This window comes from Gracilinanus agilis, chromosome 4 (assembly GCF_016433145.1).
Source record: "Gracilinanus agilis isolate LMUSP501 chromosome 4, AgileGrace, whole genome shotgun sequence".
Classification (NCBI taxonomy): Eukaryota; Metazoa; Chordata; class Mammalia; order Didelphimorphia; family Didelphidae; genus Gracilinanus; species Gracilinanus agilis.
In genome coordinates, this window is record NC_058133.1 from 23,920,649 (window position 1) to 23,945,240 (window position 24,592).

At 49.8% G+C, this 24,592-nt stretch overlaps 2 protein-coding genes across 2 annotated transcripts in view; both read right to left on the reverse strand.

The window, feature by feature from the left end:
• The window catches only part of PCSK9 (proprotein convertase subtilisin/kexin type 9), a 56,665-nt gene extending 43,989 nt beyond the window's left edge, over positions 1 to 12,676 (reverse strand). The window contains exons 1-2 of the mRNA XM_044674791.1: positions 12,475 to 12,676; positions 12,138 to 12,222 (exon numbers count right to left, since the gene is read on the reverse strand). Of these exons, the coding sequence (XP_044530726.1) occupies positions 12,138 to 12,222; positions 12,475 to 12,676 (287 nt within the window). The remainder of the gene's footprint in view (positions 1 to 12,137; positions 12,223 to 12,474) is intronic.
• A 144-nt stretch (positions 12,677 to 12,820) lies between these two features.
• BSND (barttin CLCNK type accessory subunit beta) lies at positions 12,821 to 24,362 on the reverse strand. The gene is made up of 4 exons (XM_044674792.1): positions 24,186 to 24,362; positions 20,609 to 20,700; positions 16,586 to 16,861; positions 12,821 to 13,253 (listed from the first exon to the last, which is right to left on the reverse strand). The coding sequence occupies exons 1-4, from the start codon at positions 24,360 to 24,362 to the stop codon at positions 12,821 to 12,823; spliced, it is 978 nt and encodes a 325-aa protein (XP_044530727.1).
• Between the last annotated feature and the right edge of the window lie 230 nt (positions 24,363 to 24,592).

The following is a 24,592-nucleotide window of genomic DNA, read 5'->3' on the forward strand; positions in this document are numbered from 1 at the left end:
CTTTTTTCTTTCACTTGAATTTATCTAGTGTGCTTGGCTTTAAAAAGATGCTATCAAGTCCCTTCTTAACACCGCCCTTCCCCATCTCCTTCATAATGAAGTATAATTTGGCGAAGCAAACCAACAGGTTGGCCAGGTCTGATGAAGGAAGTGCTGTCCCTCTCCTCTGCCACCATGTCCTTGCTGAGATGAGGGGTGTGTGTGTGGGAGGGGTTTGAGCCTTTGGATTGGCCAATGCAGTGATGGAAGTGTTGATGAATTTCACTACTGATTTCCTTTACTATTAGAGGAAATTGTGTTTATTATCTGTCATGTATCCCAAAAGTCTTAGTGAGGCTTTTAGTTATTACCTACCATATTTCTAGAGTTTTTTTTGCTACTGTAGAAAGTGCTGCTAGAAGTATTTTTGTGCAGATGTGACCTTTCTCTGTCTTTGAGCTTCTTGGGATATAGCTCCAGGAGTGTAATCATTGGGCCACATGTGGTGTTACCACGTTAGTGACTTGTCTGGCAAAGTTCCAAATTGTTTCCCACAGTACTTGGACCAGGATCCACCGATCCACCAAGAGTGTATTAGTGTGACTGTCTTGTCACGGTCCCTCCAGCAGTTTGGCAGTTTGTTATCTTTGTCAGTCTTTGGGGTTTTCAGAGAAAAATGAGAGTTAATTTAACTTGTATTTCTTTTATGCTCAGCAATTTGGAGGATTCTTTCATATGATTATTGATAGTTTGTATTTTCTTTTTTTTTTAGATGGCCTGTCCATATCCTTTGACCTCTGATCTATTGGGGAATAGTTCATAGGCTTGTATTCATTTCTTACATGTGAACAAAATAAAATAAATTGTGTGATTCTCAAAGTAAAGCATTCAGCTCAAACCCCTGCAATATTCTCAAGGCAAAGCATCCAGCTTATACCCCACTCCTCCAATCTGGAATGAAATGTGTACGTGAATCTGTTTTTGGCTTCGAGGAAGTCTAGGACCAGACTTTTTATCTCACTTGATGGCATCATCAAGGCTCAAGAAACAAGGAGACTCAGCCAGCTGCAGCTGCCTCCTTATCTCTTCTTACCCTTGAAATTTCAGGGTGATACTCTTGCCCTTACCCCCTCCCAAGTGATAGCTCATGTATCTTGCTATTCTTTGATTGGAATAGACTTCAAGCCCCCAGACAAGGGGGATCAGACAGAGAAGGGAAGGGGGAAATCTTGAATCAGGAACCTATATAATGTTCGTATTTGCACCCAGACATTTGTATTTGCCACAAGGGCATTTTTCTTTTCTTAGGAGTGAAGTAAACTTCTGTCTCTTCTACTCTCACTTTGGTTTTCTAATTTGAGTGAGTGGGGCACTCATGCTCATTGTTATCTCACACACATGTCTTGTATAATTCATCAGAGATATTTGTTGTTGTGAAAGGTATTCTCCCCATTCCAAAATTGATAGTTTTTCTTCTAGTTGCATTGATTTTGTTTATGTAAAAGTTATTTAATTTGATATAATCATCATTGTTTAACCTTTTATAATCACCTCTGTTAGGATTTTTCCTAACATGATAGAATGGTATCATGTTAGTAGGTTGTCTAGTGTGCTCAGCTTAAAAAAAAAAAGTATGTTGGGTTGATTTTAGGTAAGGGGATGAATGTCTGGCCAAATAAGTGAACAGAGTTCCCCATCACTGATCACAGGACATAACAGAACAATGAGACATTGCCCCAGGTACTACCTTTCATCCCTGGAGACCTCAGCCTGAGGCTTATAGAGCTCACTGCCTTAGTATAACCATTTCACAGATGACTGACTTGGATGGACAAGTGACCAGCCCGAGAGTACCAAGACCAAATAACAAATTAAAAACATATAAATATAACAAATAAAGTTCAGAACGGCTGGGCAACTCCATTGTGATGGCCAGAACTTGGAAATGAAGTCAGCAAGTAGTTTCATTTCTAAGGGTCTTAGTTTCCTCATCTGAGAAATAGAGAAGAAAAACCGAAAGAGAAGAATTCTAAGATCTCTTTCAAGTCTTACATTCAATAATTTGATTCAGTTGTATGATTGCAGATGAAAACCACCATAGACTCAAAGACCTGTATTCTCAGGCCAGCTCAGATGACCATTAGGGGCTCAGAGTGAACCATTAGATCTTCCTGTGTCAGTTTCCTCATTAAGTATGCAGCCTTTCTAGAGCAAAAATAAAGCTTCTGACTTGCTGTGTTAAACTCATAGACTAGAAATTTTAATTTAATTCTATGGATATTAATTGCTTTTTTTTTAAACCCTCACCTTCCATCTTATAATCAATACTGGGTATTGGTTCTAAGGCAAAAGAGTGGTAAGGATAGGCAATGGGGGTTAAGGGACTTGCCCACACAGCTAGAAAGTGTCTGAGGCTAAATTTGAACTCAGGACCTCCCATCTCTGGGCCGGACTCTCAATCCACTGAGCCACCTAGCTGCCCCCATATTAATTGCTTTCTATGTGCAAGATACCTTGCTAAATGCTAGGGAAGGACACAGACACACACACACAGACACACACACACCAATCATACTAACCCCAGTAAAGGTTTAAACCACAAGAGACCCTATTCTATCATTCTATTAAGAAAGTTACAGACACTTCCCAGCTGTGTGACCCTGGGCAAGTCACTTGACCCCCATTGCCCACCCTTACCACTCTTCCACCCTAGAGCCAATACACAGAAGTTAAGGGTTTAAAAAAAAAAAAAGAAAGTCAAAACTAGATCAAGGTCTCTAGGATGAATCTTAGTCTAGAGCTCTTTGAAGCAGGATTTAGCAGGATTGAATGGAGGCAGGAAAGAGAGTAAGGAGGGAATTTGGAATTCAAAATTTTAAATGAATATTAAACATGGCTTTTACATGTAATTGGGGGAAAGTAAGATATGATTACAAAATCGAGCAGGAGACAATGGATCAATACAGAATGTGAACACAGTGTTCTCCTCATTCCTAAGTGACCAGCTTTACAGTCACTACCATTGACGCGTCACAGTCATCCATGGAAGGTGGACCAACCTGGCTTAAATGTCAAGGGACCCGGAGAAAAAGGCAGAATGTATTATGTGCCAAAGAGGTCAAAACGCCATCTTGACTACTGTCTCCTCTCAAAGCCTGATGGGAAGAGCCCAGAACCCAAACCCAAGAACCTCAGGAATAGCAACGCCCTCCAGATCATTAGATCTGCTCCCATCTCAGCCCCACAGCCATCCCCAAGGGGAGAAATCGTTGTGGAGAAGGGGCTCACCTTCCTCATCATTCCCAGCAACTTCTGACCAACTGTCCCAACAGACCGTGGGGCACAGGACCCCTGGGAGAGGCAGCACCCTCCATGGCCCCTGCTCCTGCTGCCAGCCAAGTCCCCAAGTCCATTATCTAGGGAGGAAGGTCTTGTGGAGGAGGGACCAGCCATCTCTCCCCATCTGCCCCATCCAAGGCAAGCAGACCAAGCCAGCAGCAAGATACCCCCAGGGAGAAATGAGAGGCAGTAAGTGGCACCCAGACCAGACTGCTCAGATTGCCATCTCCCCTTCCACCATGACAGGGAAAGCCCAGACCCTGAGCCCAAGAGCTCCAGGAATAGTGAAATGAGAGAATGGCCGTAAAGAGCAGCTCTTCCCATTTGCGCTGCTGCTGGGCTCTCTGGGACTCGGAGCTGAAACTCTCCCCAAAAGATGATGAGCTCCAAAAATCCGGGAGCTGTCTGAGCCCTGGTTCTCAGCACACAGGAAGTGCTTTTTACATAGGAAGTGTTTTATAGATGCTTCATTCATTCATTCATTCATTCATTCATTCATTCATTCATTCGTGGAGAACCCAATGTCAGCTTGTCAGAGCTAAGAAAGGTCTTAGAACAGGGAACGTCGGGGCAGGGAGGGTCTTATCCATCTCACTCTACAGCCGAGAAGGCAAAGCCAAAGTCACCTAGCAATTAGAGGCTGAAGGGGGGGGGCAGAACCCATATTTCCTTGTTCCATAAGACCTTTGTACTATACACAGCCGCCCCTTGCTGGGAGCATATAAGTTCTAGGCGCTTATCCCCTCCTTCGAGGGAGAAGGTGAAGAGGGAGCTTCCAGCCTTTGCCCTGAATCCTTGCGTTTCTGGCGTCTCCTTTATTCCAGGCTTGTGGGCTCTGCTGTCCTAGAATCGAGGGCGAATCTGGTTAAGCAGTGGCCCAGAAAGCCCCTGCTCAGCTTCTCAAGCAAGAAGGACTCTGTGGCCACCAACCACTTTTCTGGATCCCATCAGGGCTCCTAGTGTTGGATCTGGAAAGGACTTCCAAGGTCACTGAGTACGACTGCCTCGTTTTATTGAGGAACAAATGAAGGAGACATTATTGGAGCAGAGCCCCAGGCTTGGGTAGATTAGAACCTTGTGGTTGCTCTGGAGCCTCCTGGAACAACCAGGTTCCTGACCTGGCCTGTGTAAGGGGGAGAGCCTAGAGGGAGAAGGAAAGAGCCACCATCTGTATTGGCTGTAAACACAGGCGTACATCTGGGCAGTGTTGACATCTCTCCTCAGTACAAACACAGAGCAATTTGCCTGAAAGTGATCCTTGGGGGGAAAGGGAGGCAGAAAAATGGAAAGCAAGTTCAGGCTACGTGGACAGAGAAAAAGGCAGGAGCTCCCTGTAAGGGTTAGATACCTTCAAAAAAGATTCTAAGGCAGAAGAGGGGTAAAGGCTAGGCAATGGGGGTCAAGTGACTTGTCCAAGGTCACACAGCTGGGAAGTATCTGAGGCCAGATTTGAACCTAGGACCTCCCGTCTCTAGGTCTGGTTCTCCATCCACTGAGCTACCCAGCTGCCCCCAGGTATGCACTTTTGAAGCTTCTCAAGCTTCTGGCTTTTGGCTACAGCTAAACTGTTTGCCCATCGCCCATCGTCCAGGTCTGGGGCGAGGCCTGAAAGAGCACTTGGCCTTCACCACAGTGCCTGGCTTCTAGAAGGGGCCTGATAAATAGTGTCACCTCCCTTTCCATCACGGGATGGTGGGCGCTGCAGTACGCTCGGAACTCAAAATCCAGAAGCTTAAAGAAATCATTCTTGGGGAACCTCACCTGCTCCAGTCATGGGCAAAAGCAACGGCAAAAATCACAAAAGAGAATCATCCGGTTTAGAGAAGGAAAGGACTGGCCCAATACCGCGTGGTAATTTAGGAGCAGAGCCAGAACTCGGGTCTTGTGGCTGGCTCTGTCCTCTCTCCATGATGGGTTCAATAGGATTCAGTAAGCCTCTGAGATGCAGCCCTTTGGGTAACAATCTGGACTATGATGGCCCCCCGGACTTCCAAGCTAAATGGCCAACTCCCCAGTTGTCAGTAGCTATGAGTCGCCACCCACAGAAAACCCAGGGTTCAGAGTGGAAACTTCCAGCCCTCCTAGATGGGACGCAGCCCAAAGGGACCTCCTGGGAGTTTCCAGACATTTTCTCTTGGTGGAGGCCTTCCATAGAGCGATGACTGACACAGTCACTTGTCAGGGATGCTGTAGAGTAGACTCCGGTTCAGATACACTGTTTGACCCAACAGCCTCTGCCATATCTTCCTTTTCTGACATTCAGTGAGATTTTTGCTTGAGTCCTCAGGGTTGAATAGGGGTGATCCGCCCAGCAAAGTCAACTCTAGACACCCCATTTTAGGAAGGTCACTGATGACCTGGAGATCATCCAGAGAAGAGAGACTGTGAGGGGGAGAAGGCCAAGGAGCCTGTTATTCAAGGCTCATTTGGAGGGACTAGGGAGGGTGGAACTGGAAGAAAACCCTTGGAGTAGAGCTTGATAACTGACCACAAGCAAAGGGTGTCCCCAAAGTCTTAGGGCTATTTATTTATTTATTTATTTATTTAAACCCTCACCTTCTGTCTTGGAGTCAATACTGCGTATTGGCTCCAAGGCTGAAGAGTGGTAAGGGTAGGCAATGGGAGTCAAGTGACTTGCCCAGGGTCACACAGCTGGGAAGCGTCTGAGGCCAGATTTGAACCTAGGACCTCCTGTCTCTAGTCCTGGCTCTCAATCCACTGAGCTACCCAGCTGCCCCCAGGGCTATTTATTTATTTATTTATTTATTTACTTACTTACTTACTTACTTATTTATTTTTTAAACCCTTGTACTTCAGTGTATTGTCTCATAGGTGGAAGATTGGTAAGGATGGGCAATGGGGGTCAAGTGACTTGCCCAGGGTCACACAGCTGGGAAGCGTCTGAGGCCAGATTTGAACCTAGGACCTCCTGTCTCTAGTCCTGGCTCTCCATCCACTGAGCTACCCAGCTGCCCCCAGGGCTATTTATTTTTAAGTTTTAAAGTTTAAAGAACTTGGGGGGCATTCAGTATTGAAGAGGTGTCACCAGAAAGAAAGTTTAGACTTGCGCTGCTTTGTCTCAGAGGTCAGAAGTGACCTAATTTGTGTAGCACTTTATCATTTACAAAGCCATTTATGTGTCTGATCTCATTTGACCCTCAGATGAGCTCAATGAGGTTGGTAGGATAGGCTGGGTTATTCCCATTTTACAGATGAGGACACTGAAATTCAAGGAGGGGAGGAAAAATAAACAGAGTCAAGCAGTGAGTCTGATTCAACAAAAAATTTATTAATAGCTTATTTACCAGGTATAGGGCCGTGTACAGGTCCTGGGGATGCAAAGATGATAAACCACATAGTACCTGCCCTCAATGAGCTTCCAGTCTAGTAGGGGGTGTGTGACATGTACCCAAGTAACTGATGGACATCTCAATATGGCAAGTGTGGCAAAGAATAGTTAGTGTCAGTCAGTTTGGGGCATCAAACCTCTTAGTCCCATCTTCTTAGTGCCCATCCCAAAGCTCATCCCTTTGTTCCTTATCTTATTGCATCTCCATTTATCTTTTTTTTTAAATCTTATCTTCTGTCTTAGTATCAATCCTAAGACACAAGAGTGGTAAGGACTAGGCCATCATGGTTAAATGACTTGCCTAGGGTCACACAGCTAAGAAGTATCTGAGGCCAGATTTGAACTCAGGTGTTCCCAACTCCAGGGCTGGCACTCTGTTCACTGTGTTACCTGTTCTCAGAAGAATCATGTAAGGGTCCCACATTAGAGAAGATTCTGCATTAAAAAGAAAAAAATTAAGCAGTCTCTGCTCTCAAGGGACTTACATTCTAGTAGGAGAATGCAAATTGTATGAAGATAAGTAAACACAGGGTCATTTGAGAAGAGCAAGGCCACTAAAAACTGGACAATGAGGAAAGGCTTTGGGAAGGATGTGCCACCTCTCAGTATCCTCTTGTTATGTCACTTGGTCACAAATAATGGAATATCATAGTCATAGTTCTTTGAAGAACTGAAGGTGACAAAACAAGAGATAAGAGAACATTATAAGATATAAAATAAATAATTTTGACTATATTAAATTTAAAAACTTTTGTACAAACAAAACCATTGTAATCAAGATTAGAAGACAAACTGGGAAAAATTTATAATACATTTCTCTGATAAAGGTCTCATTTCTCAGATATATAGAGAAGTAAATCAAATTTATAAGAAATACAAGCCATTTCCCATTTGGTAAATGGTCAAAGGATATGAACAAGCAGTTTTCAGATGAAGAAATCAAAGTCATCACTAATTATATGAAAAAATGTTCCAAATCACTCTTGATTAGAGAAAACGCAAATTAAAACAACTCTGAGGTTCCACCTCACACCTATCAGATTGGCCAATATGACAATAAAGGAAAGTGATAAATGTTGAAAAGGATGTGGCAAAATTGGGACCCTAATGCATTGTTGGTGGAGCTGTTTATTGATCCAACCATTCTGGAGGGCAATTTGGAACTATGCCTAAAGAGTTATAAAATAGCACACATCCTTTGATCCAGTAATACCACCACCAGGTCTATATCCCAATGAGATTTTAAAAAAAGAGGAAAGTTCCTACTTATACAAAAATATTGATAGCTATCTTTTTTTCTGGTGGCAAAGAATTAGAAATTAAAGAGATGTCCCTCAATTGGGGAATGGCTGAACAAATTGTGGTATGATGGTGATGGAATACTATTGTACAAGAATGATGAACAAGATGATTTCAGAAAGAGCTGGGAAGAAACTACATGAACTGATGCAAAATAAAATAAGCAGAACTGGGATAACACTGTACACAGTAATAGCAATATTGTGGAATTAACTGTGAAAGATTTAACTACTATTAACAATACAATGATCCAGAACAGTTTTAAAGAACTTAAGACAAAGAATACTGTCATGATACTCCAAAGAAAGAAATGGTGTTGGAATGCAGATCAAAGCATATGGTTTTTCACTTTAATTTATTTAGGTTTTTATTTGGTTTTATATGATTATTCTCTTCCAAAAATAAACAATATGGAAATATGTTTTGCATGATAACCCAGATCAACTTGCTCACTGTCTCTGAGGAGGGGGTGTGGGGGAGGAAGAGAGGAAGGGAGACAGTTCGGATCTTATAACTTCATAAAACTTACATGGAAAATTGTTATTACATGTAATTGGAAAAATAAAAAATATATATTTTTAAAAAATTTTTAAACCCTTAACTTCTGTGTATTGACTTATAGGTGGAAGATTGGTAAGGGTAGGCAATGGGGGTCAAGTGACTTGCCCAGGGTCACACAGCTGGGAAGTGTCTGAGACCAGATTTGAACCTAGGACCTCCTGTCTCTAGGCCTGGCTCTCCATCCACTGAGCTACCCAGCTGCCCCCATAAAAAATATTTTTAAGAAAAGAATTGAAGGTTGGTCCAATCACAACCCCTCTGAATCTCAATCTCCTCCCCAGTAAAATGAAGGGGCTGAGCTAGGTCACTCCCAGATTTAGATTGGGGATCCTATGATTGGGCACAAATGGTATAAAAGATGACATTGAAAAGATCTGTGAACAGAAACGTAATGAGAACCAGGAATCATCGGTGTCCGGCCCATGTTCTCCATTGGCATATAGACAATATCCAGAAATCTAGAGCAAGGACCCCAGCACAGAGATGAGACGTAGGGGGCAGAAATGACAGGAAGACGTAAATAAAAGTCACGTAAAGTGAGAGGACATGGAACGGGTTGCTATCTGCCCAGTTGGAAGGATTCGGAACTTCGAGGAAATCCATTGAATTATAGTAGAAGACAAGTCAAGCCGTCACCTATGAAACCATTGGCCCTTTTCCAAAATGAAGGGTGAACAACAACTTATATCGATTATGTATCACAGGACGTTCAAGCTGGATGGAACTGCAGAGATCATCTAATTCCACCCTCTCATTTTATGTAGAGAAAACAGGCCTAGAGAGATCTGGGTCACACGACTAAGACCTGGCAGGCAGGCTCAGACCTAATCCTTCTTATTCCACTTCCAGGCTGTTAGTCACCGAACCACATTCATCTTTCCTTGACTACTCAAAGGCACTATTGTGAAGGTTGAGGCCTGGAAAGTAATGTCTTCATTAACCATCACCAGTCAATCCATCAGCAAACATTTATTAAGATTTACTACAGACAACACCACACTGCCTTGCCAGAAATTCAATTCCTCGAGGAAGAAATAATTTGGGAGACAAGCCAGGAAAGGTGTCCTCGTGACTGAGCATTCCCTCCCTTCCCTAGAGACTAGATAGGATGTTAGATCAAAAAGGGACCCTTGATACCAATTAATCTGACCCATCCCGAGCTCCCATTTCATAGATGAGAAAACTGAGATTTAGGGAGACTGAGTATAACCCAAGGTCCCAGAAGTAGTGAATGGTGGCCTGAAGTTCTCTGTCATTCTCTATTCAAGTATGGAAGGTCTCCATTGCTCTTGGGATGGATCCTTGAGCAATGATTCCATGGCCGTACACGGTGACTTGGTTGCACCTTCCCCACTCTTTCTCCGTGCCTCAGTTTCCTCATCTATAAAATGAAGATGACATATAACTAAAATGTGTGAGCCAGGGCGTATCCCCTCACATGAGAGCTCGAGCCTGCCCCAGAGAGACCTGAAATGGGGCATGGCTGGGGGCTCAGGGGTAAGGATACTGGAGCATCCCCAACATCCTAAAAAAAAATACACACACACACGATGGAATCTTAAACCCAGAAAGACTCCCATATGCCCTAGACAGTGAGGTTGTACAATGGATAGAGCACCGGACTTGGAGTCAGGAAGACCAGAATTCAAATCCAGCTTCAAACACTTCCTAACTGTGTGACTCCAGACAAGTGACTTGACCTCTGTCTGGATCATTTTCCTCAGCTATAAAATGAGGAGAGTAACAGCACCTGCCTCCCAGGGTTGTTGTGAGGCTCAAACAAGATAATAATTGTGAAGCACTTAGCGCCGTGCCGGGTACCAAGCAGATGCTTAATAAATGCACGTTCCCTCCCTCTTTCCCCAGAGCTCCCTCTACAACGTTTCCAACACATGGCTACCCAGTTTCTCTGACTGGGGCAAAGTCTTCAAGATTGTCCCCTCGAGGACAGATCAGTTAAGAAGCTTCCCCTTAGACTGAGCTGGAATCCACTTGTGGATAATTGCGCTGCTCGTAAGGACAGCCAGGAGCCTGGGTTCCTCAAGGGTTTGTTGAATGAGGTCTCCTCGGGCTGGGCGAGGGGACGGAGCGCCATTTGTTCCTACACTTGCTGGCAAGATCGGCATCCTTCCGCAGTCCTTGGTCCTCTCTTCCCGGAATATCTGTTTGCTTCTCAGTAGGTCATCTTCTGGCCGCTCCTCAGCCAGGCCTCCGGAAGCCATCAGAAATTCAAGCTTCAGAAGGTATCTGTCGTGGTTTGTGTCTGGCTCTTTGTCACCTCACTTGGGGTTTTCTTGGCAAAGACATTGAAATGGTTTGCTGTTTCCTTCTCCTACTCATTTGACAGATGAAGAAACCGAGGCAGAGGGTTAAATGACTTGCCCAGACTCCCATATTTATTAAGTGTCTGAGACCAGCCTTGAACTTGGGGCTTCCTGACTCCAGCTCCGGCACTCTCTCTGCAGTGCTACCTAGCTGCCCGAAGAGAAAGCCTAATTTTAAGCATAATTCCAAATGGACAAGTGATAACTTGGGGTTCCTTCTTCAGTGAAATGCATGGGCTTTGGGGAAAGCTGTTCTAGTGGCTCTTGAGTCTGTTCCTGGCTTATTTCCGTGAGGGGCTGGATTCTTGAGGGCTGCAGGGGATGCTGTAAGTCATCCTGATGGCAGAGGAAGTGTCCTGCCCCTCCTCCTGTCCTGTGCCATCCGGTATGATGGCTACAGGAAGAACATGCCCTCTCCCCTTGGCAAAGCCCTAGTAGTCCCAGGTTAGTCCTTCCTCTGGGAGGCAGGGTTCGAACTCGGCTCTTTATTGGCAACGTTGATATTGTAGAAATTGTCCTCCCGGTTCTGCTGCTTTCCTCTGCATCAGTTAAGACAATTCTTCTAAGGTTTCTTTGAAACTATCTCCTTCCTTATTTCTTAAGACATAATAATATTCCACCGTCTTTTAACCCTCTAATGGACCTGTTTGTTCCTAACTCCACGGCCTGTCTTCAGTCTTCATAGGCTGCCCCCCACCTCTGCTGACCCTCATCCATCCTTACTTTGTAGATGAGAAAACCATGAAATGGAAGCCTACAGAGAAGCGACTGGGCCGAGGTCACACAGTTACTGCTGGAATCAAGGTTGGAACTCCTGATCGGTCATTCTATCCACACTGAAAAACCATATCCATGGTTGGTTGACAAGATTAACAGTAAATGGATGTCACTGAGGCCGAGGATGATGGGAAATAGAGTCTGACTGGTCCAAAGCCAGAGAGAGGGATGAGGGGAGGACCTTAGCCCAGAGGAGGAAAGCTGGGACAGGTCTGGCGATGAGAAGTGGGTGGCGAGAAGGAGAGCCTCAGGGCGTCCTTAGATGGGCAGGTGCCACCCCTGGACCCTGGGCATCCTGAGGCATGCGAGCCACAGACACTGTTCTGGTACAGTCACCCTTCTGTATTGGCGGCAGACATCAAGACTGGGGAAGGAGGAAATAACAGGAAAGCAACGAGGTGTCCAAGAGGGCCTGAGTTTGAATCCTGTCTATATGATCCTTGGAGAGTCTTTTGGTCTTTCTCAGCCTCGGTTTCCTCTTAGCAAAATGGGATCATGATAGCACCTACCTCACAAGGTCGTTGCGAGGAACAAATGAGAAAACCGATGTAAAATGCCTCACCAGCTTGAAGGCGCTCATAAATGCTGACATTTCTACAGGGGGCCATTGGCTGGGGGTCTATGTGTCTAGGAGCCCTCTACGGAGCTGGGCCGGCCGGCATGGTGGCTGCAGGAAGGACGTGCCCTCCCCCTCCGCAAAGCTCTAGCAGGCCCAGCTTAGTCCTTTCTCAGGGGACCAGCCTGAAATGGGAAATCTTAGGCGGAGAGGAAGGCTTGGCTACCCTGGACAGAGCTCTGGCCTTGGAGGCAGGAATTCTGGGACTGAATTCTCTCTTGGCTCCTTACTAGCGGGGTAGCCCTGGGTCAGTCCCCGGACTCGTCCCTTCCGGCTCAAAGGCGACCCGCCTGGGAAGGGTGTGCGCGAGGCACAGAGCAGAGCTGGACACGGTAAGGCGTGGGTGGGTCCGTCAGCGTCCGTGTGGCTGCCCACACCGGTGAGCTCGTGTGTCCGCAGAAGCACGTGGAGAAGCAGAAGAGTTCCCCACATTCAGACGAGCCTCAACGTTCTCCCCCAAAGATGGGGAACACTGAGCCGCGGCGAAGTGACTCAGATAAGGTCCTCCGGTGAGCCGGAGGTCCGGCCAGGGCGGGAGCCCGAGAAGGGCCGTCGCCCCCGAGTCCTTCTCCGGGCCTAGGAGTCCGGCTCGAAGTCAAAGAGCTCCTCCTCTTCCAGGCCTCCGCCTGGCCCATCCTTCAGGCCGTAATACAGATCCTCCTCTTCCTCCTCGGGCTCCTTTGGGGCCGTCTCGTTCTCTTCCGGCGGCTCAGGAAGGCCTTCCGAAGCCGCATCCCTGGGAGCAGTCGGAGCCTGCTTAGACCCGGCCCAGAAGTTGGGGCCGAGGCCGGGGCCAGGGCCGGGGCTGGGGACTGGGGAGTCCTCGTCACCTCCAGGGGCGTCAATGAGAGCAAAGTCCGGGTAGCGATCGGCGGGAGGGTCCGCTTTCCCAGCATCCTCCGGGGGGGACGGCTTCCGGCTGCTTCCGCCGCTGCCGTCCGCGCTGGAATCCAGGTCTTCTGGGAAGGAGGCCAGGGGCGCAGCGCCGATCTGGGGGGCCGGCGGCGAGCTGTGGGGAGCAAGACCACAGGCGGGAGGAGTTAGCGGACGGCTGAGGAGGGCAGGGCCGGAATCCTGACTAACCCCGCCCCCGCCCCAGCGTAAGCCCGGATGTCCTACAGCCATCATGGCGGGCTCCTAGAATCCTTCCCCGGGGCCCGCCCTCACCTCGGCCTGGCAGGGGAAGAAGCTCCCAGGGAAAGGCTTCAAGGAGAGAAGCCGGCCAAGGCCCAGGCCGCTGAGGTTCAGAAGGACCCAGTCCTGGGAGGCTGCCAATGGGGGGAGGACATTAATCACAGAAATCCACTAAACCCTCTAAAAGTCACTATTTGGATCTGCTTGAAGGTTTGCACATCCTTTTCCACCTGCTGCCTCATTTGATCCTCCTCAGTGGGGGGCAGAGAGCCGACCTTAGAACCAAGAAGGCCCGAGTCTGAGTCCTGTCTCAGACACTTCGTATCTGCGAGACCTTGGACAAGTCACTAAACTGCTGCCTGCCTCAGTTTCCTTATCTGTAAAATGAGGATAAAAATAGCACCTCCCAAGGCTGTTGGGAGGATCAGATGGGTTGCCATTTCTAAAGGGCTTAGCACAGTACCTGGTACGTAATAAGGGATATAGAAATACTAGCTACCATTATTATTAATATCATTATTAATTTATGGAGATGGTACAGTAGATAAAGCTCTGCGCCTAAAGTTTGAAAGACTTGAGTTCAAATGTGGCCTCAAATACTAACCATGTGACCTAGGGCAAATCCCTTCACCACTATTTGCCTCAGTTTCCTCAACTGTAAAATGGGAATCATCACAGCACCTACCTTGCTGGTTTGTTAGAATCAAATGAAATATTAGTAAAGGGCTAAGTATGGTGCCTGGAACCTAGTAGGTGCTTTATAAATTCTTATTCTCCTCTCCCCCATCCCCCTCACCATCACAGGTGTGGATGGAATTGTGATCAGCCGATCAATCAACATTTATTAAGTGCTATCAAATATTTATTAAGTTCTTTGTTAATGTGCCACACACCGGGTGACAGAGGCACCTGAAAGTGGTCTTTAAATCGCATCCTGCCCTCATCATGCCTGGGCAACTGCAATAACCTCCTCACTTGTCTCCCTGCTTCCATTATCCACACAGGGCTGGACACAACTCTGGCCCCAGCCCTCCCCAGCTCAACAATCTCCATTGGCTCCCCTTTGCCCCTAGGATGAACACAGAGACCACTCTGCTTGGCATGTATGGCCTCTCCGAACCTGACTCTCCCCCATCTTTGCAGACATCGGGCCCGCTGCTCCTCTTCAAACACACCAGCCATGCTGGCCCCACCCATCCCGCTCTGTCTCCAGCCTCCACGCCTATGCCCAAGCCTGGCATACCCTTGCTTCTCCCCTCTTCCTTGGACTCTGACTTCTTCCAAAGCTCAGCTCGAGTGCCCCTTCCTAGATGAGGCCACTCTAGCCAGGAGCTAGCGAGTGCCCTTGCCCCCTGCCATGACCTTGTCTATGTGGGTAATGTTTAACCTGGTCTGCATTTGGAATCTGCGTAGATGTGGGCATGTGGTTTCCTGGTAGAACATAAGCAGCCCAAGCACAGAGACTTGTTCTTGCCTTTGCCTGACCTGCATAGAGCCAGAGCCCAGCTTCTCGGGGGTCAGCAGGGAATCCTAGCAGGAGGTTCCAAGTTCCCACTCCAAGAGAGGAGCGTTGGGTCTCGAGGGCTCTCCTCTCCTCCTCCTTCTTCTCTATCACCTTCTTTGACCCTGTAACCTCGGTTATTTGCCAGCACCCCCTTTTCTCTTGCTCCCCCTCCTTCTTCTGTGTCACATTCCCCCACTATGGAACCTCTGACCTACGTCAAGACACTCCCTCCTCCTCGTTAGTATTCTTTTCCCCATTGTTAATCTTTTTTTTTTAAACCCTTGTACTTCGGTGTATTGGCTCATAGGTGGAAGATTGGTAAGGGTGGGCAATGGGGGTCAAGTGACTTGCCCAGGGTCACACAGCTGGGAAGTGGCTGAGGCCAGGTTTGAACCTAGGACCTCCCGTCTCTAGGCCTGACTCTCACTCCACTGAGCTACCCAGCTGCCCTCCCCATTGTTAATCTTGAAGGACCCCCATCGCTGCATCCTCTTGAAGATGCTGGAGGCCAGAGGGTTGATCCTCCAGCCTACAAGCAGGAGAAGACCCAGCTCATCGTGCCCACAGCCACCAGCAGAAACACAGACCTGGAACCCACACTCTGCAAACCCCTAAACAGTCCCTCTTGCCTTCCATTCTTGTTGGAGGTGACATCTCGATCCTTCATGATTCTTTTGGGAAGTTCTCACAGAACCTTAGAAGTTCCATGATGCTTCTCTGCCTCGGTGCCTCAGTTTCCCCAGGAAAGGGGGAAGGAAGTCCCATATGTACTAATCATTTCCTATCTGAAGTGCCAAAGTCCTCTTCCATCTCCAGGATCCTTGGGGTCTGTTATTGTTGTTTCCCCAACTAAATTGTCAACTCTGGGAGGGCAAGAACTGCGTCCTTTTCCCTCATTTCTCCCACAGGGTGGCCCAGAGTTGGCCACAAAGTAGGAAGCTGATTTTCATACTAGTTGGTATCAGTATCTTACATGGAATCCCAGAGCTGGATGCCTCAATGGTCAATGGGCCAATCCATCCCCCAAGAGTCCCCGCTATACAATGTCAATGGTCAATGGGCCAACCCATCCCCCAACAAACTTACCAAGTGGTTCTCAGCCTTTTCTGGAAGCCCTCCAGAGCCAGCCAGTTCAACTTTGGGAGAACCCTAACCCTTGCACCAAGTCGAAATCTGTGTCTTTACAACTCTTCACCCCCAGACCTCCGTTGCTCCTGGTTCTGCCTTCTGATACCAGGCAGAATAAGCCTGATCCCTCCTCCATGGGTCAGTCCTTCAGGTACTGAAACTGGCTAGTGTGTGTGTCCTTCCTGAGCTTTCTTTTTTCTAGGCTAACCACCTCCCACTTCCTTCAGCTGCTCTGAGTGACCAGAAGTAGGTCAAAGAATCTTAGAATCCTACCTTCCATCTTAGACGCAATACTGTGCATTGGTTCAAGGCAGAAGAGTGGTCAGGGCTAGGCCATGGGGGTGAAGTGACTTGCCCAGGGTCACACAGCTGGGAAGTGTCTGAGGTCAGACACTTCCCATCTCTGGGCCTGGCTCTCCATCCACTGAGCTACCCAGCTACCTCTTAGGTCAAAGAATCTTTCACAATTAACCTCCCATTGGCCGGCTCCACCATCCAAAGCTCCCCAGACTTCCCTCCAGCTGCCACATCTCATTCCTCCTTCAGCCTCCTCCCACCCCCTGTGCCTTACTCACCCGGCTTCAGGCAGACTCGGGGGTCTCTCGGCCTCCGTGCTGTCCAGGCCCCTGTGCACGACGACAGTCGTCTCTATGAAGGGCTCTGAGTAGGTGGCCCTTCCCTCTCCTCCTTCTGCTCCCCCAGCTTGGGGCTCAGACGGGGGCAGACTCGGGGCGGACAGGACCCCCTGGTCCTCCCCACACCCAAAGACCTTCATCTGGATGTGGTGATAGTCAGGTGGGCTCTGCATTGGGGCCTCTTCTTCTTCCAATCGGGAGTAAGGAGGTTGGGAGCTGTGGGAGAGAAGAGGAAGGGCTGAACTGGGGCGGGCAGGGCGTCTGGGGGAAAGGGCGCTCCGCACTCATTACTTTGTGACCCCCACGAGGGAGGCAGGGATAATGACAGCTGAAGAAACTGAGGTCCAGGCGTGCTTTATTCTTTGTACAGACTTTGTAGCCCCAGCATCTGGCAGGGACGCAGTAGGCAGTTAATAAATGCTTGACAAGTAGCTGATCGAAGTGATTTCATCCTTCCCGGTAGCCCTGGTTTCTTCTATGGAGTAAATGTTCTCTATTCTAATTGGACGCCAGTAAGAATCAGAGCAAAGTCTTTTTTTTTTTTTTTAACTTCTATCTTCCATCTTAGAATGAAGATCAAGTCTCAGTTCCAAGGCAGAAGAGCAATAAGGGCTAGGCAATTGGAGTTAAGTGACTTGCTCAGGGTCACACAGCTAGGAAATGTCTAAGGGTAGATTTGAACCCAGGACCTCCCATCTCCAGGCCTGGCTCTCTATTCACTGAGCCACCCAGCTGCCCCCCCAGAGCCAAATCTTGAACTCAGATTTTCTGATTTCCAATCTAATGGGGGTTTCCCCCTACATTATCACACCAGCTCCCTTGGAGAGAGGAGGCGCAGGCGGGAGATGGCTGTGTTGTGAATGGTGTGGCTTGGGATGCTGCTTCGGGCCTCCTGTTCTCCCTCTTCTGTGCCGTGCCTTCTGTCTGCCCCTCCTTCCCCCTGGCCGTGGGGTCACCCATATTTGGACTCTTCTAGAGCTTCTGTTGTCCCTCAGGCCCCTTGGCACGTCCTGCCTTTATTAGAGCTCTCCGACCCCTCGCATCCCTTTGCCTCTTGCCTTCTGGGGGGCCGGGGCTGTGTCTGGCTCATCTTTCTGTCTTAGGGCATAAACAGAATGAATGCTAAATCTATGTGCACGTGAAGAGTGGTGGACCTGAAGGGTAGTCAGGTGGCTCAGTGGACAAAAAGCCAGGTTCTGGGTTCAAATGTAACCTCAGATACTTCCTAGCTATGTGATTCTGGGTAAGTCATTTAACCCCGTTTGCCTAGTCTTTACCACTCTTCTGCCTTGGGAGCGATGCTAAATATTGATTCTAAGAGAGAAGGTAACGGTCGTAGACCTGGATTCAAGAGGCCCCATCTGGACCCTCCTTGCCAACACTTACCAGCCGGATGAGTCTGGCCAAGGCTCTCTGGCTGGAAGAACATTGGATGTGAACCCAGAAATTAGATCTCGACTCACGTTTTTGTTACGCAAGTGGCTCCCCCATTTCAGGTCTCTGTTTCCTCACTTCGCCAAACTAGAGGCTCCCCTTCCATACCTGGCAGTGGTAGGAGGCCCAAGAGAACAGAGGGTACCCCCAGGCCCTGGAGCCCGTGACCGGCATCCTTGGCCACCCATGAGCTCAAGAGGACCCGTGGGATTGCTTGGCCTCGTTGGCCCAAAACTGAGTAAATGGCGGCTCCCCACAGGAGGTGGGTGCCTCCACGGGATAGGAGACCCGGGAAGGCTTGTTCTTGTCTCTCAGGGATGACAGGGGCGGTATGAGGAGAAGGAAGGGAACGAACCTAGATTACCCGGAGCCTTCCTCGGGCCAGGCACTGTTAATTGCTTCACAAACTTCTCATTTGACTCTCAAAGCAGTCTTATGAGGTAGGAGTTTTGAGTAGCCCCATTTTACATTGGGGGAACTAAGGCAGATGGAGGTTAAGTGATTGGCCCAAAGTCACCCAGCTAGTAATAATAATAAAAGGTAACATTTATATAGTACCTACCCTGTGCCAGGCACTCTATCAAGGGTTTTACAATTATTATCTTATCTGTTCCTCAAGACAACCCTGTGAGGCAGGTGCTATTATTATCTCCATTTTACAGATAAGGAAACTGAGGCAAAGAGAGGTTAAATGATTTGTCCAAAGTCATACATCTAGTAGTGTCCGTGACTAGATTAAACTTTAAGTCTTCCTGATTCCAGGCCCAGCGTTCTATCCATCGCACCTCCTACTGCCTCCCATAAGCAGGGCGGCATTCACCGTCCATCTCTCCCAGGCGGCCTCATCTGCACTTCCTAATCGCCTCTTTTCCTTCCTGCCTGGATAGTCCACCTAAGTGGCCAAAGCGAGCAAAGGCCCAGGTTGCCGCAAGGGGAACCTTTTGTAGGAGAAAGTACATGTGCCTTGGACCTCAGTTCAAACCCTGCTCTCCCATTCAAACCCTTTGGTTTTCTCCATCGTTCACCTACTGTACTCGTCCAACTGACTGTCCTGGTGGGCCATATGCAGAATGGGAGGGGCAGACGCAAGGGCCTCTCCCATCTCTAATCTTCCATGGAGCATCACTCATTGTTTTAAGGTTCCTGCCAACTGGGATAATCTATGTTCAAATTATAACATGTTAGATTCAAATGTGTGCACGTCTAATATAAAGTTTTTCATGTTCTGAAATTCTGTGTTCCAAGGTCTTCTCCAGCTCTAATATTCTAAGTTTTAAGGTCCCCTTCAACTCTGTCATTCTATGTTCTAAGGCGTCTCCAACTCTGGAGTCCTATGTTCTAAGGTGTCTCTAATTCTGGCACCCTTTGTTCTAAGGTATCTCTAATTCTGGAGTCCTATGTTCTAAGGTGTCTCTAATTTCGACAGTCTATGTTCTAAGGCGTCTCCAACTCTGACACCCTTTGTTCTAAGGTGTCTCCAACTCTGGCACCCTTTGTTCTAAGGTGTCTCTAATTTCGACAGTCTCTGTTCTAAGGTCTCTTCATGTTGGGACACTAGGTTCTAAGTTCCCTTCTCACTCTAGCATTGTCTATTCTAAGGCCCTTTCCAGCTCTGATATTTCTTGTTCCAAAGTCCCTTCTAACTCTAACCTCTTATGAATAGTTGTGTTTTTTCTATCTCGATGTACAAATATTGGGGGTAAGAGGTCTGGCTTTACAAGTGTACGTGGCTGTCTACAGGGACAGAAGGTGGGCCTCCCTGGACTGTGTGTCTTACATGTCTGGCCTCCTCGCTGTTCCTTGAACAAGACATCCCGTCTCCCAGCTCCAGGTATTTTCACTGACTGTGCCCCCTGCCTGGAATGCTCTCCCTCCTCATCTCTGCTTCCTGGCTTCCCCGACTTCCCTTAAGGCTCCACTAAAATCTCCCCTTCTGGGGGAACTTTGCCAGTCGCCCTAAAGGCCAGTGTCCTCCCTCTCTCGATCATCTCCAGTCAATCTTGTCTGGGGCTCATTCGTCCATAGCTTGTGCCTGTTTCTAGAATGGGAGCTCCTTGACGTCGGGGACTCTCTTTTGCCCTTCTCTGAATCTCATGCAGTTAATAAATTCTCTCTGACTGGTCACTGTTGATGATCCCAGGAAGGATCAAAAAAGCTTTCATTTGGTAGAGCAGCAGAAAGACTATTGAGGCAGGGGTCTGGGGATCCAGGTTCAAGTTCTGGGCCTGCCCTTCACGCCCTGGGTGGCCCTGGGCGAATAATCGCTGCATCTTTGCTGGCTTCCTCGTCTCTAAAATGAATCGTTTGGCCTAGGCGGCCTCGGAGGCCCCTTCTGGATCGGATCCTCTGATTCAAACACACAGCCTCCTCCTCTTTTTTTTGGCCTTCCTAGTGACATATTTCTCATTCAGCCCTTGCCAAGGGTTTCTCCCCTTGACCTTGACTTGGAGGCAGGGCTGAGTGCAGCTCGGCGCTCATTAACAACATATTGGAAGCTGGTGAGTGGAGGCCCCGGGCCCTGGCACCTACCCCTTCTTCTCAGGAATGCCGTTCTCCGTAGGGCCCCGAGCCTTCGGGGACAGGAAGCTCTCGAAATCTGTGTCCGCCGGCACGAAGGCAATCTGGGGAGCAAAAACAGGGCTCTCCTGAAGCTGGACAGACAGATGGCCTGGCTGGCTATTCCCCGCTGCCCTTCCCACTGCCCCCCGTTCCTCCACACCCCCTCAGAGGGCCTTCAGGGGAAAGGCAGGAAGGGCACTGGCCTGGGGAGTAAAGGGGCTCTCGCTCTGGCAGTGCCTCAGCTTCCCCCTCTGCCCAAGGAGGACTAAAATCCCAAGTTGTTTTGCTCCTGGAGTCCTTGTGAAGAAAGTGTTTTGTAAACCTTTCCAGATTCCATGCAAGTCTGAATGCTTGTTGTGATAGCAACCGAGGCTCCTTGTTTGTCTGAGAACCAGTAGAAATCACAGGTCTCCACCTACCCCCCCCCCCATGGCAATGCCCATGGTTTGCCACTTTCTTCAACTCATTTTATAGATGAGGAAACTGAGGCAAACAGGGTGAAGTGACTTGCTCAGGGTCACACGGCTAAGATACTGGAGTGGTTGGCCACTTCCTTCTCCAACTCATTTGACAGATGAGGAAACTGAGGCAAACAAAGTTAAGTGACTTGCCCAAGGTCACACAGATTTTGCCTGAGACTAGATTTGAACTCAGGCCTGGCTGCCCCCAAGGGGTTCATTATGATTCCAAAATTGCTGGGTTTCCCTGAGGATGCTCAGTAGTGAGAAAGAGCTTTTTTTACTCACAGTGGAATCTTCTATCGGGAGGACCTTTGCATGGGCTGCCTCTCGTGCCTGGAATACCCTCCTTTCTCATCCCCACTCTTTAGAGTCTCCTGTTCCCTTCAAATGTCAGGCCAAGGGCCATCTCCTACAGGAAGCCTTCCCTGATCTATTCTCGCCACCATGTTCCTTTGGATTGACTCTGTACCTATGGACTTATCCAGGTATAGGTTATTTCCCAGCCAGTGGAATGGAAGATCCTGGAGGGCAGGGAATGGTTTTCTTTTCTTTCTCTCCAGAGAAGGGGCTTAATCAGAGAAGAATGAGAGAATGGACAACCCAGCAGCATCTGCGTTCAGGGCGCCAGCCTGGGTCGGAGGCCCTCTCAGAGCCGAGTGCCACGTCTAGAAGGCTTTAAGGTTTACCTCGAGATCCTCCGAGACTTTGGCGAGCCTGTGATCCGAGATCTCCATCCTGTCACTGAGCCAACGAGGCCCGCCATGAGAGGCCGGGCTCATGCAGCTGGCGAGTCCCAGAGTCGGGCTAAGAACCTGGGCATCTGCCGACTCCGAGGCCGGCTCCACGTTTGATTCTCTTTCTATAACGTCCCGCCACGTTTCAGGCTAATGGACTTCCCTGTCTCCGTCCCTCTCCCTTCTTTCACGCCTAAGGTTTACCGTCGCCCTCACGCACGACGGAGGGCAGGCCCAGAACCAGAGCCGTGAGCTTCGTCTAATACGATGACCCATTTCAGGGACAAATGCAAACTCTTCTCCTCGGGTCCAAAAAGCCAACGTCCCGGGGACGTGATGATGGAGGAGGAGAAGGAGGTTTGGCTCAGACAGCGGCTCATCTAAAAAGGTTCTGGGGGTCTTAGAGGACCACAAGCTCTATGTAAGACCCAACATGATCAAGCAAATCCCTAGGACTTGGCCTCACGGAGGGGATCTGAGAGGAGAGAAGGGACCCTCCCAAGAGTCGGATACGGTCAAAATGACCGAATGATAACAACAGCCCAGAGCGGCATTCTGTAAACGAGTATCCGCCTCCACATCCCCCCTTATTTGAGAGGAGAAACGGAGGCCATAAGGGGAACGACCAATAGCCTGGGGCCTCCAAGGGAAGAAGTGCCAGGTCCGTCCCTGGCACCACAAAGGGACTAGAGCTAAGTGCCTATCGCCCCCTTCCCTCCCTCGCCACCCTGCACACACACCCCTGAGAGGCCCTCCCTGCTCCCGTCTGAAAACCTGCTCAATCTTCACTTCCTCCAGGAAGTCTGCCTTGATTCATTTGCTCTTCTTCCCCATCCCCCTAACCACACATACTCTACAGCCCTTTGACCAGTTCTTGGCACATAGTAGGCGCTTCATAAATGCACAGATTGCTCGACAGAGCTCCCGTGCCCTTTTCCTGAAGCGGCCAGCAAAGGGATTGTGGGAACCCAGGAGTGCCCCCCGCTGTCCGGGTGGCTGGGCAGGCCGTGCTTTCCCCATGATCTCGTTCCCTCCCTCAGCGTGACCCCCCCCCCCCCGGCTCTGCTTCCTGGGACAAAAGGGAATGACTGTAAATAAGCAGACAAGTGGCTCCAAACCGGCCAGGACTGACCCTGGTCCACACTTGGTCCTTCAGGCTCTCTGGAGGGAGGAGGGGCAGCGCGGGGCAGCCGAGGGCTCCTGCCTGAGCTTCGGGGGGCCTCTGGCTGCTTCTGCGGGCTCCTGACCAGGGCCCCGAGGAGGCGGCGAGCCCCCGGCTAGAGAAAGCCCCAGAATCGGCCAGCGATGGAAGGACCCGCCGTGTGAGGGGCTCCGGGGAGAGCCCGGAGGGTGGGGGAGCTCAGAAGGACCTTAGAACAGGGGGCGCCGGGGCCGGGAGGGGGCTTAGAACGGGGGGTGTCAGAAAAGGGGTCTTAGAAGGTGGGCTGCCGTCCAGAAGGGGCCGCGGAGGGCGGCTGCTCCAGTTCTGGATCTTTTCTTGTGTCCTGGACGCACCGGGTGGTCAGGCTGGGAAAGCCGGCCGACTCTCAGAATCCGGCCTGTGGCCTGCCGGCCCCCCTGAGAAGGGGGAGGTCGGGGACTCTCCCCACAAAGCACAGAGCCCGGGTCTGTCATGGACACCAGGAGGGGGGGGCTTTGGATTCCAGGCTAGGAGCCCCTCTGGGCCCGTTCTACAAACAGGGAAACTGAGGCTGACGAGGAAGAAGAAGCCGGCCCAGGCTTGCGTAGCCTTTGGCTCGTGCTGCTGGACAGACCCCCAGGGGAGGGCGAGCCGGCTTGTCCGGGCCCTTCTGTGGTCCGTCTTTCCCCAGTTCTCAGCACGGAGCCCGGCACGTTCTGGGCATTTAATAAATATTGATTGACCGACCACAGGCACACACACGTATGAGACACACATTCAAAAAGAAACAGACACACATACACAGGCAGAGCCCCCAAGAAGGGTGCACAGGGCACACACACATGTGGGCACAGACACAGATGGGCACATACATACACATGTGGGCACACATGGGCACAGACACACACGTGGGCACACATGCGGACACAGACACACGTGTGGGCACAGACACACTTGTGGGCACAGACACACGTGTGGGCACAGACACACTTGTGGGCACAGACACACGTGTGGGCAAGGCACACTTGTGGGCACAGACATACGTGGGCACAGACACACGGGCACAGACACACACGTGGGCACAGACACACGGGCACAGACACACGGGCACAGACACACACGTGGGCACACACACGGGCACCGTGGCCTCGACCATCTCTCCCGACACTCGGCGCAGCCCCCCACGAGCGCAGAGCCCGGCCGGCGCCTACCTTGGGGTAACACTGGCACATGCTCCAGACGACCCCCGAGACCAGCATGATGGCGCCGATGACGCAGAAGGTGACGTAGACCTGCGGCCGGTCGGCCGTCATGATGAACATGCCGACGGCGAGCAGGAACAAGCCCAGCATGATGAACCCGTAGCGGAAAGTCTTGTCTTCGGCCATGGCCCGGCTGGCCCCTGCAGGCGGGGGAAGCTCTCCCGGGGGGGCTCAGAGATGGGGGCGGTCGAGGCTCCCCCCAGGCCGGCCCAGGGGCGGCCGGTCACCGGGCAGGATGCTCGGCGGGGCCCGCCACGCGGCCGGCCGGGGGCTGCGCTGGCTGGTTTGCGACGGGCCCCGAAGCTCCACGCTCCATTGGAGGTGTCCGGCCGGCCTCCCTCCCGCCCGGCTCTCCC

What these genes read in the sequence shown, in the direction of transcription:
- BSND (XM_044674792.1), bottom strand. Translation starts at nt 24,362, where the DNA reads ATGGCCGAAGACAAGACTTTCCGCTACGGGTTCATCATGCTGGGCTTG. An exon ending in GGCATTCCTGAGAAGAAGGG is followed by an intron (nt 16,862 to 20,608) that starts GTAGGTGCCAGG and finishes TCTCTCCCACAG; the next exon opens with CTCCCAACCTCCTTACTCCC. An exon ending in CCGAGTCTGCCTGAAGCCGG is followed by an intron (nt 13,254 to 16,585) that starts GTGAGTAAGGCA and finishes TGCTCCCCACAG; the next exon opens with CTCGCCGCCGGCCCCCCAGA.